The 20,545-nt window shown below is 42.0% G+C and overlaps 2 protein-coding genes across 7 annotated transcripts in view; one reads left to right on the forward strand and one right to left on the reverse strand.

Moving 5' to 3' along the window:
- The window catches only part of LYSMD2 (LysM domain containing 2), a 36,295-nt gene that overhangs the window by 1,523 nt on the left and 14,227 nt on the right, over window positions 1–20,545 (reverse strand). The window contains exons 2-3 of one of the 3 annotated variants that reach the window (XM_029950594.1): window positions 14,075–14,543; window positions 445–773 (exon numbers count right to left, since the gene is read on the reverse strand). In XM_029950594.1, coding sequence (XP_029806454.1) covers window positions 445–773; window positions 14,075–14,347 — 602 coding nt within the window. In that variant the 5' untranslated portion in view covers window positions 14,348–14,543. Of the gene's footprint in view, window positions 1–444; window positions 774–13,881; window positions 13,968–14,074; window positions 14,832–20,545 lie in introns of those variants that run through there. The other 2 variants (XM_029950595.1, XM_029950596.1) reach the window with 2 other exon arrangements.
- Window positions 14,912–20,545, forward strand: part of TMOD2 (tropomodulin 2) — a 71,689-nt gene continuing 66,055 nt past the window's right edge. For 3 of the 4 annotated variants that reach the window (XM_029950592.1, XM_029950589.1, XM_029950593.1), the window contains exon 1: window positions 14,912–14,998. The gene's annotated coding sequence lies outside the window, so the exon portion shown is untranslated. The remainder of the gene's footprint in view (window positions 14,999–20,545) is intronic. The other variant, XM_029950591.1, reaches the window with a different exon arrangement.

Below are 20,545 nucleotides of genomic sequence, written 5' to 3' on the forward strand. Positions count from 1 at the left end.
ATATATATATTTTAGAGAGAAGGAGTGCAAGTAGGGGAGAAGGGTGGGGGGTGAGAGAGAGAGAGAGAAAGTCTTAAGCAGGCTCCACACTCAGGGTAGAGCCTGATGTGAGGCTCAATCTCACGACTCTGGGATCCTGATCTGAGCCAAAATCAAGAGTCAGACACTTAATCAACTGAGCCACCGGGTGCCCCCCAATTTTTTGTAACACGTAACAGAGCCAAAAACAAGCACATTGCAATAAATAAAGCCCTTTGCAGAATCCAATAGCTCTTTTTAGATCTTACATATTAAAAATGACTTTCTAGAATTAAAATATAGTTTTTAAAGCAATAGAGAAATAAGGAAACAGAAGCAGAGAGAAAACAAAACAAAACTTAGCAAAGCAAGGGCATTGTAAGAGTAATATATTCAGCCTCTGACATTTTACCAGTGTATTTTTACCTGCTCTCTTCTTTTAGTTTCTTGGCTGCCTGTGTTGACAACTTAATCTGCAAGTCTAGTCTCTGTAGGAAATCTCTAGCTGTCACTTCTTCAGGCTGTACGGGCTGAATGTCGGATTCTTGAGGACTGGGAGGAGAGAGGTCTTCCCCAACTGCTACTGGCTCTTCCTGAGAAAAACTGCTATCAACAGTTTCATTTTCTGGAGAATCTATTGAGTTAAGTCCATTAAACGACAAAGGCTTCTCTGATATAACTGGGATGTTCAAAGTTTTCTTCAGAAATATACAATCATTCGTAAACAGTTTATTTGCCCTTTTAATCTGCTCCATCTAAGCATGAAAAAGAAACAGAGTTTTATGTAAATAAATCCCATTACTGGGGTTTATTATACAAGCAACTAAAAATGCCTGGGCTCATTGTGCAATGCTTTCTTTGGATTTGAGATTCTTTTTTTTTTTTAATGTTTTATTTATTTTTGAGAGAAAGAGAGCATGCACGTGCAAGTGGAGGAGGGGCAGAGAGAGAGGGACAGAGGACCTGAAGCAAACAGTGAGATCATGACCTGAGCTGAAGTCAGACGTCCAACCAACTGAGCCACCCAGGCGCCCCTGGATTTGAGATTCTTAATTTGGGTTTAGTTACTACCCCAGGTACCCCTAGTTATTTCAAAAGATGTCAGGAAATTGTTTCTTTAAACAAAGGAAAATTTTAAAAAAGGAAAGCCTAATTTCCCCCGCACTGTTATATTTCCCCTACAAGGCAGCTTTGACCAAGCAGCCTTAAATCCCTGAAATGGGGCTGATGGGTCAATACCTTGCAAATTTGTAGAAATAGTTTTCATGTGGTGTCTGTGTGGCTCCATCAGTTAAGTGTCCAACTTCAGTTCATGTCATGATCTCACTGTCCATGAGTTCGAGCCCCACATCAGGCTCTGTGCTGACAGCTCAGAGCCTAGAGCCTGCTTCGTGTCTCCGTCTCTATCTGCCCCTTCCCCACTCACACTCTGTCTCTCAAAAATGAATAAATATTAAGAAAATTTTAAATTAAAAAAAATAAATCCCTGAAATGAAAAAATGAGGAAGTTTAAGTACTTATTTTATAAATTCCAGTCTTGTTTTAACATTTCTATTATTTGATTTTTTTTTTTTTTTTTTTTTTTTAGAAAACTAGTACTGTTATTTTACTTACAGAGTCCTTTCTACGTCTCCAGAATTGTGTTTGGTAAATATAATGGATACAAGAGCTGGTATAGAGATAAATACAAGAAGAATTCACAAGAATAGTGTGAACACTGGGGCTGCCTTAAGAAAGTCCTCAGGGAGAAGGTGGAATTCTGATTTTGATTCTTCTGACTTTAGATGGGCCTTGAAGAATGGGCAGAAGCGGTATAGGTAAGGAAAAGAGGCGGGCAGCACTTTGCATACAGTATCTCATATTTCCTACCCTGGAGGAGATTCACTTTACAAATATAAGAAACAAAACTCATAGAGGTTATGTACTATGGAACTATCATAAACTGGCAGATGAAGAAGCTGGAATTTAATACAGTTTCTATAACCGCAAACTCTTTCACGCCCGCGGAAGCCTCATAAAGACCACAGAGATGGGGATGGGAAGTTGGGGTAAAAGGGAGAATGGAATTTACATGGGTTGGGCAGTAATCAAGATACTATCATCTCCTTTCTTCAAGTGAAGAAGAGGCGGCTCCAGACAGGTAAGTGGGGTGCTCCAGTACACAATGAGCGGCAGGCAGGACTCCATGTCTGTGGGCTCCCAGCATGTAGGAGAAATGCGTCCACTCGGCATTCACCACACCGCATTAACCGTGTCCAAGGCCCTCTCTGCCCAGCAAGCCTGGGAACCCACACCGCGCCAGGCTCCTCTCATACCCCACGCCATCCAATTTTCACCACAGCTCCTTCTTGGGAGCACAGAACCAAGACAGTTTCATAAGATGGCTAAGCACACAGGCTTGGGAATCTGACAGACCTGGTTTCAAATCCCACCTCCTCCAACACCAACGGTCCCAGCACATTACTTCTTTCATTCAGCCTGTTTTCTCATGTGGAAAGTAAGCATCCCCTAGCCCTCACAGGGTTGTCGGAAAGATTCGATGAGATTATATACATGCTTGTATAGAGAAGACAGGTAGGTAGGTAAGTAGACAGACAGACAGGATATGTATGGAAGAAAGAAAATCATCAGCAGCAGATGATACTACTCTCTCTTTTCCAATGAAGAAATTAAGATGACTCATTTGACCAAGTGCCTACAGTTCTTTAAATGTATCAGCAGGAATTTCTGTCTGACTCTGAAGTCAGAATAAAAGTACATGACTAATGAGACCAAATTACAGGATCCTTTAATGCCAAATTGACTGTAAGTGAAAAAATTAGATTTCTATATCAAAGAGCCTGAAAAAACAATAGTCAACCAGTAAATGGACCCTCTATCTCCTCATTTCTTAATGTAAGCTGAATCCACACAAATAGTATAGTGAGAAAGCTTTTTTTTTCTTTTAAAGGAAAAGATACCCTAAAGTATCTTTTGTGTAGGAAGGGTCTTTTGTGTTCTACTTTCTTGTTAAAGGAGAAAAGGCGAGCATGGGAAAGAGAGGCATGAATAGGCAGGTGCATTTAGGAAACAAAATAAAAATCTGAAAATCCTAAGTATCTCTGGTCTAGTTTAGGCTTCAATGTGAGTGACTTAAATAACTTGAATGCCTTATCCATAACAGGTTCCGGTTCAGACTCTACCTTTAATATGCCCTTGTTTTTTTGGTTCTTTTGTTTTATTGGGTTTTGTTTTTTTTTTTACCAGCTAGCCTCCACCACCTCCATCCTAGAATGTGGGCTCTCAATGGCACTGAACAGAAAACCTACTCCCCCACTCCAGGAGGAGCATATGACTCATTCTTGCCCATTGCAGTGTGACAGTGTCCTGGATTTCATGATAGGTCACAGTCCCATCTTGGAATGATTGAGAGATGCAAGGAGACTTTTGCTGGGTCTGGAAAGGGAAAGGTCCTCTATTTTATCTACTAGAAAGAGAAGCAATCTGTCCACTTCATGGAATCTGACAACAGGGCCACCTTGGAAGAAAGCAACCAGACCTCTGAATCAAAGCCAATATATACCATTGTTTGTTTCTTGGTTGTGTTTTTTTTTTGCCTAAGCCAATTTGAGTTAGGTTTTCTATCACTTGTAAATAAAAGAGCCTTCATTGAAACAGTGCCCTTTGAAATGCTTATTGGCAGGGGCCTACCATTTTCTAAGGATAATGATGGAGGACAGAAATTGACAGGGAATACCAGATCTCATTGCTGAGGCAGAGCTGAGAATAGCACGCATAAACTGCGAATTCCTTCAGGACAAGCTCTTTTATTTCTACAGGCTTCCCTGAGGCTAACAAAGATCTTGTACACACTTAGTGCTTATGATGGAAAGATAGATGGATGGATGAATTAATTAAAACAGGTCAGAGGAACAGGCATAAAAGATGAACCCCAGGAAGAAGCAGAAAAGGACAGTAAGTCATCTGTTGTGTTAGTTACTCTCCCTTTAAATACACCCTCACCATCCAATCCATCCCCAACTCTTGAGCCTGTTCTGAACCCCAGGAGGCTGACCTCCTAAGAACTGCATTACCTAAGCCATGTTCTTGGCATTCTAGTGGGAGTTCCAAAGGAAGGCATCAGCATAAAGATAGCATCATGAATGACTCCAGTGGATGCACTGCTCTATGGCAGAGTCCCTTCCAGGTAAGCCCTCCCTCATCCCAGGCTCCAGCCTCCTCATGTAGGGTACACTACTTCTTTCCCTGGCCCTTCAAGCTAGGGGTAATGTCTTCCTGCTGTTGCTAGTCTCAGGTCGCTTCACCATCCCTTGCCGGTGCCCTCCACCCTGCTCCTACTTCTGTAAATGTCCCTTCACTAAGTTCTCTTTGGCCAGGCCCCTGAGCCCACTGTTTCTGGCCAGAACCCTGACCCCTACATCTACCATTCAAAGCAAGACAGGCCATCACAGCCAGCCAAAGGGCCAATGAGAGGGAGCAAGGACAAGGTGACTGAATCAACAGCTGGGTACAGTCAAGGAGCACAGGGAGTAAAGGGGAGGACTCTTATGCATCATCCCACTGATACACCCATAGAGCGGCCTCTTGAACCTGTCTGTGAGCTTCCTGAACTCAGCAGCGGTGCTATCTCCATCTCAGTATCATCAGCAAGCATTTCAGGTATAATTCACCTGATGGTCTAGACTCTAAGGTGATACATAGAAGCCAGCATCAAGGACATCAAAGATATCCAGACACAGTTAGCATCAAGGTGGGGAACAATCTAAGAACTGGCAGATTTGAGTCTGAAGGTGGAAACAGGTCATTGAGTTTAATGCAAGGTAGTAGTTGGAAACATGGGTTCTGGGGCTCATACTTTATGGGTTCAATTCCTGGCTTTGCCACTTTCTGATCATTCACGATTCTGTTTTCTTTTCTGTAAAGTCCGTACAATAATAGCACCTCCCACAGAATATGATCATTATGAGGATTATACAAAGCAACTCATGTAAAGTACCTAGAACAATACATAGCTCCCAGGAAGCACTCAAAAACAATAATGATAATAGTTGCTATCGTATTATTAAATTTGGTTAAACTGAGAAATAACAGATAACGGCAGATCCTAACATGTATTTAGCAGATGAGGAAGGGGGTAGGAATTTCTCATAATAAAAATTATTTCTTCTACAAAGTAAAAATATGTAAAAAAATTTTCATACAAACAAGCCCAGATAATTAACATGACATATTGTCAGTGCCCTGAGGTGTGTGAGCTTTACATGTTTTTTTCCCAAAGGTAATAAATTTGATCTTAAGTTGTTCTCCTCTACATGTAGTGGCTTGAACCAACTGCACAGGATGCAAACTCTGTACCTGCAGTGAAGTTAAGGAATAAACCAGCCATGCAAAAAGGTGGGGGGGAAGTAGCAATCCAGGGAGAAAAAGCAGCTACAATGCCCCAGCACAGGAAAAAAAATAGAGTGGCTGACATATAAGGAGTAATGAGCAAAATTCATGCTACACAGGGCCTTACATGCCAAAGGTAAGATTTGGATTTTACTTGTAAAAAAGGTTTTTAATGTTTATTTTTTTATTTTTGAGACAGAAAGAGACAGAGCATGAGTGGGAGAGGGGCAGAAAGAGAGAAACACAAAATCCAAAGCAGGCTCCAGGCTCTGAGCTGTCCGCACAGAGCCCGATGCAGGGCTTGAACTTGTCAACTGTGAGATCATGACCTAAACCGAAGTCAGGAGCTCAACGAACTGAGCCACCAAGGTGCCCTGGATTTTAGTTTAAATGTGATGAGAAGCCACTGGAGAGTGAAAAGAGGGAGTGACATGATCTGATTACAGTTAAAAGCCACTCTGGCAGCTTTGTGGAAAATGGACTGGCGAGAGAGAGGCACTGGTGGAAACAGCACAGAGGAAACCACAACAGCACAGACAAGAGACTGGGGATCATCCCAAATAGTAAAATGATGTTTTAGGAATGTTTTATACTTTTATCTGAACATAGATGGGTCTAATGTTCTGGGAATGTCACCTCATATAAAGCTAAGAAAAGTCATAATCCAACCCAAGGAAGAGCTGGAAAACTTTAGAGCTTTCTCAACCTGACTCTGTTCAGTATTTCCTAACGCCCGACTTTTATTTTATTTATTTATTTTGCCAAGGACAGAAGCAGCTCAGATGCTATCAGGTGAAAAGTTTGAAATTCCTCTGAACTTTTGTCTCCTAGGTTTAGAACTAGAAACCTTGTGTTGAAAGATCTGGTCAAAAGCTTAAGGATTTCAATATAAGGAAGAAGTCTCTACCAGAGTTTTTCTATGAATGAAGGGGCTTCCTGGAAAAATAAAAAGGAGCTTCTATTAAATCTCATGCAGTGCACACACACTTGACAGGAGTGCTACAGAAATAACTTAAACACGCAAGCTCTGGAATATTCCAATCCTGGTAGTCCATCATTACCAAAGGTAAATGATTATGTTAATGATAAATATCCTAGTGTGTTCAAATTCTCGTATGCTTAAGTACAAGTGTAATAAAAGGCCATCAAGTTTTACTCTTAAAAACATATACAAAATCATGATAGCTGCCTCAAATTTTGGCTATCACAAGAATTTGATTTGTTACAGCCTTTGAAAATTGCAGTTTTCTGGCATTGTCACAATGCAATCCTGGGTTGTGTTAGGAACACATAAAGCAAAGGATAGTAAATCAGAACTCTTAGAAGACATTATGATCCCTTATCTCCATCTTCCCCAAAATATAATTTTTCCTCCACTCTATTGCTAGAGTTATCCTTCCAAAACAAGATTGGATCATACCAGGCCTTGGGTGGATGGTGGAGAAGGGATTACCTTTGAGGAAGCCATCTGCCTTCAATTTAAAATTTTTTTAATGTTTATTTTTGAGACAGAGAGAGAGAGAGAGAGAGAGAGAGAGAGAGAGCATGAGCAGGGGGAGGGGCAGAAAGAGAGGGAGACACAGAATCTGAAGTAGACTCATGGCTCTGAGCTGTCAGTACAGGGCCTGATGTGGGGCTCGAACTCACGAATGATGAGATCATGACTGAACCAAAGCTGGACGCTCAACCAACTGAACTACCCAGGTGCCCCTCAATTTATTTAAACCAAAAAGAGTTCACCTATTCCTCCCACACATTTCCTAAAATCCAACTAATGCTGACAACAGAAAGTGTGACCTGTTCAGAGTGACACAGAACTACCCTGTGTTTCTTGTGGGCAGGTGAGTCAAGGGTAGGGATAACAAATACTTTCATTTCAAAAGTGTCTCCTGCTCAGGATGGAATAGCATGACTCAATGAAATTGACTGGTCACTAAGGATGAGTTAACAAGGTGGCCACAAGATCACAACCAGGGTGACATTAGGTAGAACAAGTGCCATCCATAACTTCAAAACAATTTCTTTAAAATGACTGCCCTGGGGCGCCTGGGTGGCTCAGTCAATTAAGTGTCTGTTTCTGCTCAGGTCACGATTTCACAGTTCCTGAGTTTGAGCTCCACACTGGGCTCTGTGCTGACAGCTCAGAGCCTGGAGCCTGTTTCCAATTCTGTGTCTCCTCTCCTTCTGCCCCCTCTCCTGCTCACACACACTCTCTCTCAAAAATAAACAAACATTTAAAGTAATAATAATAATAATGAATAAAATAAAATGATTGCTCTGTAGGGGCATCTGGGTGGCTCAGTCAGTTACGCACCTGACTTTGGCTCAGGTCATGATTTCATGGTTCATTTTGTTTTCTCCTATCCACACCTTAAAAAAGGCAAACCCTTCCAAAAACACTTCAGGATACATTAATAACATTTCCATGGCACTGTGTGGCGTATAGAATATATGCATATGTACATACAACTTTCATTTGATTATTATTATTTTACAGAAGAGAAAAGACTTAAGTATTAAAGGACTCTCTCCAGATCATTTTCTAGTAAGTGCTAGATTCACCCGTCAGCCCAGTGTCTCACTGTCTTAGGTTCTAGGCGCTGGGGGCAATCAGACTCCTCTACTGCCACATGCTAGTAATAGGGAAAAGGATTTACTTCCTTTCCATGCCATTTCAGAAGAACACAGGAGGCTCCATTTATATGAAATGCCCAGAAAAGGCAAGTCTATAGATTAGAAAATATATTCATGGTTGCCTGGGGCTAGAGAAGGAAACAGGAAGGAGCAGGGGTCTTTTCAGGGTGATGGCACGGTTCTAAAATTGGACTGTGGTGATGGTTGCACAATTCACTGAAGGTCCTTGAATTGCACACTTAAAATGGGTGAATTTTGTGGTATGTAAATTATATTTCAATATAGCTGTTTTTTACAAAAGAATACATAAGACTCTATTAAACCTCAAGCTACTAAAGGCTATTTTACCATACCTCTCACTCCAGGCAACACTATTTATTGATGGTCCTCTTCCCTTTTGGTCAACAAGGGTCAACCATCTCCACCAGCAGCAGGGGCTAAAGTTATGAATATACACTTACATTTACATACACTTACATTTCTAATTCATAACACTTGTTGCCCCTAAAATGACAGTCATTTCACCTTTTCTCAGCAAGGTGACTTCTGGTAGGGGAAGTGTTAAGAAGCAACTGGACTTACACAGCTCACTCGAAGAAAGCGAGAAGACCCTGGGAATAAAACCAGACAGGAAGTGATCGAGGGCACCAGAGGCAGTTGGCCTCTGGAGAGTACAGGCAAGCTGCCAGGGGAAGCAAAGAGACAAAGAAAAAGTTTATGCAAATAATAGGTCCCCTCCCTATGTCCTACCCACTTTTAGTCTGTATACTGTTTTCTAGATGTTTTCCAGGGTTTCCAAACAAAAAGCTCACAGTGGCTGGCCAGTGTCAGTGAGTTTCCTCCTGAAGCTTCCGTCCAACTGAGAGGAGCTAGCAAGGCCATAGCTAAATCGAGAACACGGGGTAGGAAAAGGCCTTAATATCTCAGTAGAGATAAGTACAGCCAGGGAAATTCCAGCGCAAGCAAATTCACATCTGAGATCTGAACCTGAATAGTTTCTCAACTCAGCCTCCTAGACCACTTCCTCAAATGTGTCTTTGGTAGACATGCCCAAATATAACCCTATGTTTAATTCGATGTAAAGAACCCCCTGCTAGTGGAAGGGGAGAAAACCAGCATCATCCCTGTAGCAGCAACTTTTCTGTAGGCTGGATAGCAAGCCTCAAACCACACTTTGTAAAACAAGTCACTCAACCCCTACCCTGGCCTCCACCTTTCAGCGTCTGCTCAACTCCAGAACCTAGTGATTTCACACCAGTCAGGCCTGTGAGTCAAGTCCATATATATATTTTTTTTAATTTATGTTTATTTTTAAGAGAGACAGAGACAGAGTGCAAGCGGGTGAGAGATAGAGGGACAGAGAAACACAGAATCCGAGGAAGGCTCCAGGCTCTGAGCTGTCAGCACAGAGTCTGATGTGGGGCTCAAACTCATGAACCATGAAATCATGACCTGAGCCAAAGTCAGAGGCTTAACCAACTGAGCCACCCAGGCTCCCTATGGTCCATATTATGTGAAGGGTCTGCCATGTGTCGGCCTCAGGCTAGACACAGAATGTCCAGAGATGAGTCGGACAAGCAACCTGGTTCTCAAGTAGCTACAGGCTGGTGGAAAGCAATAGGGGATAAAGTCTCCATAAATAAAAAGAGGACAGCATCTATCATTTTGTAGCCCCAGCATGAGGCAAAAAAATGCTAGCAAACCAGGTTCAATAAAAACAGGTTAAAAAAAAAAAAGGGCAACTGTGTGGCTCAGTCAGGAAAGTGACTCTTGATTTTGGCTCAGATCATGATCTCACTGTTTGTGAGATCCAGCCCTGCATCAGGCTCTGTGCTGATGGTGTGAAGCCTGTTTAGGATTCTCTGTCTCCCTCCCTCTCTGTCTCCTCCTTGGTTCTCTCTCTCTCCTTCTCAAATAAATAAATAGGCATTCAAAAAAAACAGCTAAAAGTAATAGATGCCATTGTTAACATTGATTTTAAAAAGGATGGTGGGAAGGGTCCTTAAGATAATTTCTAAGGCCCTGGCAGAAGAACTGGGGTCCATCAAGCTTCAGACATGACCAGATTCTTGAACATCCATACTTTTCTTTCCTATAGAGACAAATGGGCCCATCTGTAGGGCAGAGATAGTCAAATGAAACAGTAAACAAGCAAAAAATATATAGCATATCAATGAATCATCTAGAATCCAACTACTTCCCACCACCTCCTTCTCTGCTGCTCTGGTCCAAGCTGCCATCCTCTCACCTGCATTTATTTAAAGCTCTCCACCTATCTGGTTTCCATGCCTCAGCACTCAGCCGCTACAGCCTGTTCTCAAAGCAACATCCAGAGTGATCCTCCTCGTGCATAAGTCAGATCATGTCACTCTTCTACGAGAACTCCTCCAATGCTTCCCAACTCACTCAGAGAAAGAGCCCAAGTCCTTACAATGGCCTTCAAGGTCCAAATACATGCCACTGCATTCTAAGCACCAGGTACGCTGCTCCTGGAACTTGCCAATTATACTTCTACCTCAGGGTCTTTGCTGTTCCTACTGCCTGGAATGTTCTTCACAGATATCTGCACCGCCCCCCCCAATACACACACATAACTTGTCTCCTTCTCAGTGAGTTCTTTGTGGCTATGCCAATTTTAAATTATAGCCACCTCCACTAGCTTTCCTTATCTCCTTTCCCTGCTTAATTTTCCTTCATTTTGTTTATCAATACCTGATATATAACATATTTCATTTGTTTATTGTCTCTACTGACTAAGATATAAGCTCAATGAGGGCATGGGTTTCTGTTTATTCACTAATGTATCACCAAAAAGATAGGACCTGGAAAATAAAAGGAAAAGGAGATGAATGATGAATACTATTGAGAAAACAAGGCAGGCAAGGGGAAGGGGGTGTAGAGGAGGGCTGTAATTTGACAGAGAGGAGTCAGGAAGGCTTCATGGAGGAGACATGAGACATGTAAGCAAGAACCTGAAGGCAGTAAGGAGCAAGTCACACAGCCAAGATCAACTGCATAATTTGCAGAGCCCAGTGAAAAGTGCAAACGTGGGGCCCTTGGTTCACAAAGTATTAAACATCTCAAGATGGCAATAGTAGAGTATGACACCAAGTGCGAGGTTCTTCTGAGCACGGGGCCCCGTGTGACCACTCAGGTCATACACCCATGAAGCGAACCTTCCATGCAGCAGTCAGAGATAGAGTGTTCCATACAGAGGAAACAGCAAGTGCAGACACCCCAGGAAGGACAGCACTTTGGAAACAAGCCAAGAGGCCATGCTTGTAAAACATGAAGATTCTTGGGCTCCTTTTCTGCATATTCTGATCCAGTCGGCTCAAGGTCAGTTAGGATTCTTTATTTCCAGTTTGCCCCAGGGCATTACCCTATCCAGGCAAGTTTGAGGAACATATTTATTCTCACATCTTGGGATGTACCCTGCTGCCAGCCATTGAGCATCATTAAAAAAGAAAAAACCAAAAAAAACCAAACAGTTTCTGCTGTGCTCCCTTGAAAACCGAGGGTCAATAGCCAGATCTCCATCTTCACCCCTTGTCAGAGTCTCTGTTCTGGGAACATGTTGGTACCTAAACTACTACTGGCTCTTACCAGTCTCTCCCTCTGAGGGACCGAAGTCCTGCCCCGGATCCCAGCTGGGGGGCTGGAGAGCTGTCATCAGCAGACCAGCCTCCCTGAGAGCTCCTGCTCCTCCAAGTAACACAGCAGAGCCAGGCTTGGCTATTGCCAGACATGGGATATGAAAGTCAAATGTTTGCCTGGACCGACTGTTAATTTCCAGGTGCACTGCCCTGGGTCTCTAAATCTCTAACATATCATTGCCTATTCCTTCAAACAATAATTTAAATATGTTTAGAACCTTGGCAGTCAATATTTGAAACTTAACTCATTCAACTTCTTTCTCTTCAGTGATGGAAAGAAAAAAACTTTTGGACCTTTTTAGCTTCCTAAAATCTCAATTTACAATGAATAAATCCAGTTAATATCTGTATGCATGAATTAAAGCAATAATATCACTTCATTGTTACAGTAAGAATTATCACTTTCATTGGTTCTACATAACCAGTGGAAGAGTCTGTACAAATTTCATCAACTATAGGTCAGGGCCCAAAGTAAATGATATACATGTAATAAACCAGTGGTCCTCAATGAAGAGTGAGTTTCTTCCTGGGGAATATTTGGCAATGTCTGGATGGAGGTTGGGGGTCTTACTGGCATCTAATAGGCAGGGCTCAGAGATGCTGTTAAACATCCTACAATGCACAGCACAACCCACACAACAAAGAATTATAGGGTCCATAATATCAATAGTGTTGCAGTTGAGAGAGACCCTTTGAGGGTATAGATTACAGTTCCTAACTTAACATCTTAAAATCAAGTCTTAATGAAAGTAGTGAAGACTCTGGTTTATACTTTACCCGAAAGGAGTGACAAGGTTATGAGTAACAGGATCTATATTAAGCAAAAGCATAGATTAGAAAGCATTCCATCAAAAGGAGAGAACTGCAGGGAGCAGCTGTTTCAGAGCTGTAAGTAACTCAAGTGCAGCTGTGGAGAGCCCTAGGCTGCAGAGTCTGCTGAGTAGGGACCAACAACACTTCTCTAGATATCATGGATTCTTGGTGCAGTCACCCTAGCCCAGTAGGTATGACGCTTAGAAACTAAACAGAAGAGGTCTTCATTTTTCTGGTGCTAAGATGCTAAGAGAGCTTGTGATAAGACTAGGATAGAAATAAGGGTGGAAATCAGAAGTGATCTCTAGATAAAAGCAAACACTTTATTACTGTACTAATTCAAGCTTGCTCTCAATGAATAAACATACTTAGACAATATCCTTACCTTTCATCTATCTTCCCATCTGTAAACAGGTTAATTGTACCTACCTCCAAGGCTCGTTAGGTAAATTAAACTGAGTAAGAACAAGATGGAACAGGACAAATGTAATGCCTGGCACACAACAGGCATTCAGCAGAAGGTAGTTGCTGATATTCCCCAACTCTGCTCTTGTCTGGCTCTAACCCAAACCAGGCCTTACTGAGGTACATGAGAAGTGCAGTTGACATTTGCAAACTCCCAGGAGAACAGAAAGGGACTATCCATAGCATGATGATATCAGTATATGCTGCACAGAAGATTCCTGGTCTCAAAATCTTTAAATGGTAAGACCTGCTAGGTAAACATATAGTACCAACTCGAAAGTGCAAAATAAATTACTCAGTCTCTGTCATTCTGTGAAGAGCCAGGAAGAGTTTCACTTTAAGAGAAAGATACAGAGAAGATCGCCTTTCTTCCCATTGCTGTCTTAGGTGGTGTTTCAGGAAAGAACACTGAAAAGTGATACAGAACCCAGATGTAAAAAGGCCATCACATATCTCAGAGTTAATTATAAGTAATTTTAATGAGACAATATGTTCCCTCAGGTTTCCATGTTCTTCCCAGAAGTGTAATGCAATACGCCCAGGACACACATACTTATAAATTTATAATAAACACAGCTCTCCAGCTCACCTAGACCCCAGTTCTGGGCTGCTGCTTAGCGACAGGTGTCCCATTCACAGTTGCCAGTGAGCCCAGGGGTGTAATTTCACTTCTAAATAAAGACGCAAAATCGATAGAACCAGAACCATCCGGTGGAAACAATCGTACCGTTCCTGACTCATCACAGCGCTTGTTTACAGAGAAAACAAAATTCTCAGCCTGAGTCAACACCTCAGTTCAGCCTTGAGTAGTGTGATCTGGCCTGAAAATCGGGTGAACTTAGCTTCCAGATCACATTTGGCCTTCCTCACAGATCTGGGCAGGACACCGGGCACTCGATGCACCTACCTGGGGAGGGAGCCTAGGCGGCCTGCCCTTCTGGCCGCAGAACCATCTTTGGCGACCATGCCGCGGTTCTCTGCGCGCGCTGGGCGAGCGCCTGGGGACAGATGGCTGCCTGCCCGACCCCCACTACTCCGCGCCCCGCCCCGAGCCCCCGCCCGAGCCACCAGCCCCCGCCGCCGCGGCGCGCCCTGCTCACCGAGACTCCGTACTTGAGCGCGATGCCCTGCAGCGTGTCGCCGGCGCGGACCCGGTGCTCCACATGGCGCTCGATGACGCCGGCGCCCAGCGGCGCCCGCACGCTGGCAGTGCTGCCGTACGAGCGGGTCTTGGTGCGGGCCAGGCTCAGCGACAGCTCGGCCTCCTCGGATTCCGAGCCCGAGCGCGAGCGCGCCGGCGGCGAAGGAGCCGAGGGCCGGGGAGCTCGGGGGCCGCCTTCCCGCAGGGACAGCGCGGGCGAGGAATCCGCCATGGGTCCTGCGGAGGCAGCCAGGTTGCGAAGCTCGCCAAGGGGGCGGCGCCTTTTCCGCCGCCGCCTCTGCTTCGTCCTCACAGGGGCTGCAGCTGGCCGTTCCGCGGGGGCGGAGGACAGGAGGCCAAGGCGCGGAGATGCGGTCGGGGCATGGCGGGCGCCCCCCTCCTGCGCGTCCCGCCTTCCCCGGGCACACCTGCAAGCGGAAGAGCGAGACGAGCTCCCGCAGCTGCCCGGCAGACCGCCGCGACTCCACCCTGCTCGCCGGTGCCGGGAAGGCCCTGCGGTGCGAGGAAGCGAGGCGCCCCTAAAGCCCGGAGTCCTCGGTGCCGGGGGATGCGGGGAGGAGGGCGGAGTGCGGGGAACGCTGAGCCGAGTCCACAGAGCCTAGGGAGAGCTTTGTACAACCAAAGCTTTACTCAGTTTCCTATATTGATTGATTCCGAAGCACGCTCCAGCTTTCTCAAACCTCCAAGCTGAAGGATACTTCCCTTCCCTCTAGCCGTCTACCCTGATGACCTCAAAGTGCACGTCACAGAAAGCATTAAGGCCATTAGAGACACAGTTTCTCCAGGCCCATCTCCATAGCTTGGAGGGCCCAGGCCTTTCGACATTACACCAGAAGGGATAGACCCTTCAACTTTGCACCAGGTGGGTGACTACAAACTAACCCTCCAGTTATTTGGGTTTCTTCCCTGCGCACTTGTGCCAATTTTAGCCCTGAGGTTCCTGGAACAAGTGACTAGTTATAGTCAGTTCTCCTGGCTCACTAGCTGCATCCATTCTTATGGCTCACTACTTAAAATATACTACTGCACCCGTGTTTTTTCTTAGCAGTTTCCTCCTTAATAGGCTGAAATCATAACTCCCCAAACTATTATCATTAAACCCACCAATGACCTCTTATCTGTATTCTTCATCTGAACACTCTTTCCTCAATATTATGGCTTCTGACAGTATTCTACATAGAGCGGGTATGCATTTAATTAGAGTCTGATGCCACGATTTCCGTTGTACTCTGGATAGCTCTACAAGAGGAGGTACCCTATTTGCAGGTAAGAAAACAGGAAGTTTAATTCATTGGCTGACGTTTCTCCATGTTGCTGAGCTGATTAGAGGCAAGGGAACTAGAGCTTAGGAGACACCACAAAGAAGAGGAGAGGAGCAAAGTGGTCCTAATATCTCCCTCCCCCTCAAAAATTCTTCAATGGCTCCCTGTGGACAACCGCATTAACATAACCCACACTGGCACCCAAAGTATTGCTTCCATTTTTATTATCTATGCTTTGGCCATATCCCATCTACAACTTATCCTATATATATCCTGCCAGACAGAGCCACTTGAACTTGCCCCTCTTTCCTACCTTCCTGTTTCCATATGCTATACGCCCCACCTGTAATGCCACTCTTCTAATACTGTCTATATTTTTTAAAAAATTTAAGGCCCATCCCAAATGATACATCCTCCAAGAAATCTTTTCTGATTCTTCCCATGTGTCTCACTCCCCTGTTGAATTGTTATTGTTTCTCCATTGAATCTCAAGGGAGTCTGTACCTCTTGTGTAGCATTTAACTTGTGTTTTGTGTCATGTATTTATCTCCTTTACACATGCTCCAGTGAGGTGTAACTACATCTTACTCATCTTCATAGCACCAGCAGTGCCCATCTTAGAGCCTGGAATAAAGCATCACAGGTAGTTAAAATGAGGTGTAATAAAAAGATCCTGAAAGCTAAACTGGATTTTTTAGCAAGATTGTGCCATACATAAACTTTTGAGTGGTGTCCAGTGTGCCCATTCCCGGGACTATAAGAGAGGTAGGAGAGCAGAGTTTCAATATATAATGAGATCAGATAATACTTCTAGAAAAAATTTGTCCTCAAAGAATTTACAATCTAGTAGTGAGAGAGCATATAATGTGTCTTCCACTAAGGAAAAGTTTACAAGCACTGGAAGGGACTTTTTTTAATGTTTATTTTTGAGGGAGACAGAGTGTGAATGGGGGATGGGCAAAGAGAGAGGAAGACACAGAATTTGATCCGTCAGCATAGAGCCTGATGGGGAGCTCGAAGTCAAGAACTATGAGAACATGACCTAAGCGGAAGTCAGATGCTTAACCGAATGAGACACCCAGGTGCCTCAAGCACTGGATGTTTTTATTTGAAGATTAATGAACTGGGTTATATGAGGTGTCATTAGGTATACTTTGGAAAGAGTTCATTGGTTAACTGGAGAGATACTACAAGCTGTATTTCCCTTTTGGAGATTCACAATGCACATTGGAATGCTACAGGCTCTAGAAGGCCTCGAGTGGTAAAGTAAGCTATTGGGCTTGGCTTACCACTGTATTTTCCAAACTCGTTTGACAATGGAACCCCTCTTTCTCAGAAATTCAGCAGTTTAGGAAAAGCTAAATTAAAGAGATAAAAGATAGGCCTACATAAGGAACCAGGAAGATTACTTTGACATGTCAGAGATTACCAAAGGATAGAATAGTATGTACCTAAAATAAGGGGAAGAAAATGAGCCAAGCAGGGAAAAAGCTAAATGATGATCTCTTAATTACTTCACAAAATGACCGTGGCTTCTGTAAAAGTGCAAATAAACAACAACAACAAAAAAATGCTCTCAAAAATAGATTCAAAAACCATCCCACTTCTCTCTCATAACGGCAAATTTTTAAACTCTCCCTAGTTATTTTCAATTTCTCCAGCCCTAAAAAATCCTGGGTCATAAAACACTACCAAATCAGTCATAAAATGCTCTGAAGTAAGTCCTATACAATTCTCAGAATTTTTCCATGATTTCTTTTTGTGATTTTCACTAGAGTTTCCTGTAGATTTCAGGAATAAATCAGCTTGAATTAATACTTATTTGACATTTTATAGTTAGAGTTCTTTGTGAGTTTTTTTTCCATAGATATTAGGACTGTTTCCAAATATTCAATCTTTTTAAAGTTTTCTGGTGATTTATGCATAATCCAAATAATAAAAGCTAATATCTAAAATTTTTGGCTCAGAATGAATTTTCTGTATATTTATTTCTCTTCCTTCAATCAAAATTTCAATACTGGTGTTACATGTATCTACCTACAACACAGAGCAAACTTCACAATTAATGGTGAAGCATTAGAAGCATTTCCTTTGAGGTCAAGAATAAGAAAGGAAGCCTTCTATTACTGCTTCTATTTAATTTTGTTCGGGAATCCCTAGCCAGTGCAGTAAGAAAAAGAAGGAGAAAGGGAAAGGAAGACTGAAAAGAAAGAAACTATTGATAATAGACAACACTAAAATGTTTACAGGCAATACAAGTAGTGTCTACATTGGAAGTATTCAAACTTCAAAGTTATAAGACAGAAGATCAATATGCAAATATCAACCAATCAGAAAATATAATTGTGGAAAAGATGACCTTAAATATTTAGGACTAAAATTAGGAAAAAGAGAGCCTGCTTACATGGAAAAACTATAAAATTCTACTGAAAGATACAAAGGAAGGTGCAAATAAAAGCAGAGATTTACCATGTTTATGGATGGGAAGATGCAAAATAATGAAAATATCATTTCCTTCCCAAACTAAAACTCATGGAAATTCCAACCAAAATCTCTATAAGATTCTTCAAAGGGCATGACAGGTTTATCTTAAAATTCATATGGAAGATAAGAGCTAAGAAGAGAAGACGTTTCTGAAGAACTGAGGAGGAGGGACTTAACCTTCACAGCCATCAAGACATACGATGCAGCCATGAGAACTGCAACGCTGCAGTAGTGCTGCCAGAATAGACGAATATAACAAGGGGACAACAAAGAAAGCCCCAGAACAGGCCCATCCATATCAGAGAGATTAATCTATGACAATAAATGCTGTTGGCACAATGATCCTGTGGGAAAAACATCAAGTTAGATCTCTTTTATACCAACTATCAAAATCAGTTACAGATTGAAGATCTAATTGGGAAAAACAAACTTTAACATTTTTAGAACAATATCTTTATAACCTTGAGATAGCAAAAGATCTTTTTAAGCAAGATACCAAATTATAAACCACAAAGAAAAAAAAGGTCGGTAAATTCTATATATCAACATTAAAATTTTCTCTGCCTTGAAAGGTACCTTAAAAATTGAATAGATAGGGATAAAAAGGAAAAATATATTTGAATACATATAACTGACAAATTATTATTATCTAGGATATTATTAAAGTGACTATGAGTTATAAAAATGCAAACACTAAAAAAATGATCAAAAACTTTCAGGAGATAAAACTCAAATGGCCAACAAACCTAGGGAAAGATGCTCAATGCTACCACTAAGCAGAGAAATTAAATTTATTTTTTTTATGTTTTTTATTTATTTTTGAGAGACAGAGACAGCGTGAGCAGGGAAGGGCCAAAATGAGAGGGAGACACAGAATTTGAAGACAGGCTAGGCTCTGAGCTAGCTGTCAGCACAGAGCCCTATGTGGGGCTCGAACCCACAAACCATAAGATCATGACCTCAGCCGAAGTCAAATGCTTAACCAACTGAGCCACCCAGGTGCCCCAAGAAATTCAATTTAAAACTACAATTTCATAGGCATGAGATTAGCAAAAATTAAAGAACTGGACAATTGTAAATACTCGTGAGATTGTCAAGTAAAAGAAAATCTCAGAGTGTTGGCAATATAAATTGGTGCAACTACTCTTAAAAGCTACATGACAATATCTAGTAAAGCTGCAGAAGCACCTATCTGGCGTTCTGGTTCTGGCAAGCTGGAAGCTCTCAACTAGTATGAAGTCCTCCTACTACATAAATATTTTCAATTTAGATTAATTTTTCAAATGAAATTCATAACTAAGCTGGCAATTTAAAAAAGGGACAGCTTTATATATCAAAGGAGGGATTTGAAAGCTAGAACCAGAAACAACTTGCCTAAAATATGAAAACATAAAAAGTCTGAAAAGTTCTTATAACCATTAATGAAACTGGATCAGTATTTCTAGTTTTTAACAAGAGTTAAAAATCTTGTTACCAAAAAAAATCCAAAAAAATATCTTGCTACAAAAGATTTTGTTGAAAGATTATATCAACCTTCCAAGGAAAACACCAATCCAATCTTATATAAACTCTTTCAGAGACAAAAGTAGCAGGAACAATGCCCAACTCAGATCAGTGTATAATTACACACCCAATCTAATGATACAGCCATGACACAAACCATCTGAGAAGGCATCCCACTTAGAAACATGGATGGAAGAATCTTAAGGTATTGTGAAGCCAAATCTAGCAATGCTTACAAAAGATAAACCATCATGAACAAGATGACTTTATCCCAGAAATCCAAGGGTGCCTTAATATAAAAACATCAATAGATTAAATGACAGTATAGATAAAACAAAGGAATAAATCTAAGAAAGGATGAGTTAGACCTTTATACAGTAAATTTATTAAAATACATTAAAGAAGACTTAAAAAAAACTTATGCTATGTTTATAGACAGGAAGACTCAAAATCATTAAAAAAGTCAATACTCTACAAATTGATATGATCTTTTGTGCAGCAGCAATTAATATCCCAATATAGGTTTGCAAGAAACATGAAAAGCTAATTCTAAAGTTGATAGGGAAGAGCAAAGACCCACAAATGGTCAAGATACTTCTGAAGAATAAGGAAAGGAAAACTGCCTTACCAGATATCAAGAATTAATATGAACTGGTATTTACAGCAGGATGTTATTCATGCTGGGAGATGAATGGATACTAATAGTGCATCCAGAAATAGAATCATAAATGTATGAAAACCCCATTTATGACACAGTTGGTACTATAGATCACTGGGGAATGGTCTATGAAATATATGATTTCAGGACAATTGGTCATCCACATGCTAGATCTCTACTACCTACCACACATAAAATTTAACTCAAGATGGATTACAGACTTCAATATGAAAGATAAAACTTTTAAAACCATTAGAAGAATATATAGAAAATATTCTTATGATCTCAGGATAAGAAAATACTTCTTGGGGAGCCTGGGTGGTGGCTCAGTCGGTTAAATGTCGACTTAGCTCAGGTCATCATCTCACGGTTCATGAGTTCAAGCCCCGCGTCGGGCTCTGTGCCGACAGCTCAGAGCCTGGAACCTGCTTCAGATTCTGTGTCTCCCTCTGTCTCTGTCCTTCCCCCGTTCACACTGTTTCTGCCTTTCAAACATGAATAA

Source organism: Suricata suricatta, chromosome 9 (assembly GCF_006229205.1).
Source record: "Suricata suricatta isolate VVHF042 chromosome 9, meerkat_22Aug2017_6uvM2_HiC, whole genome shotgun sequence".
NCBI lineage: Eukaryota > Metazoa > Chordata > Mammalia > Carnivora > Herpestidae > Suricata > Suricata suricatta.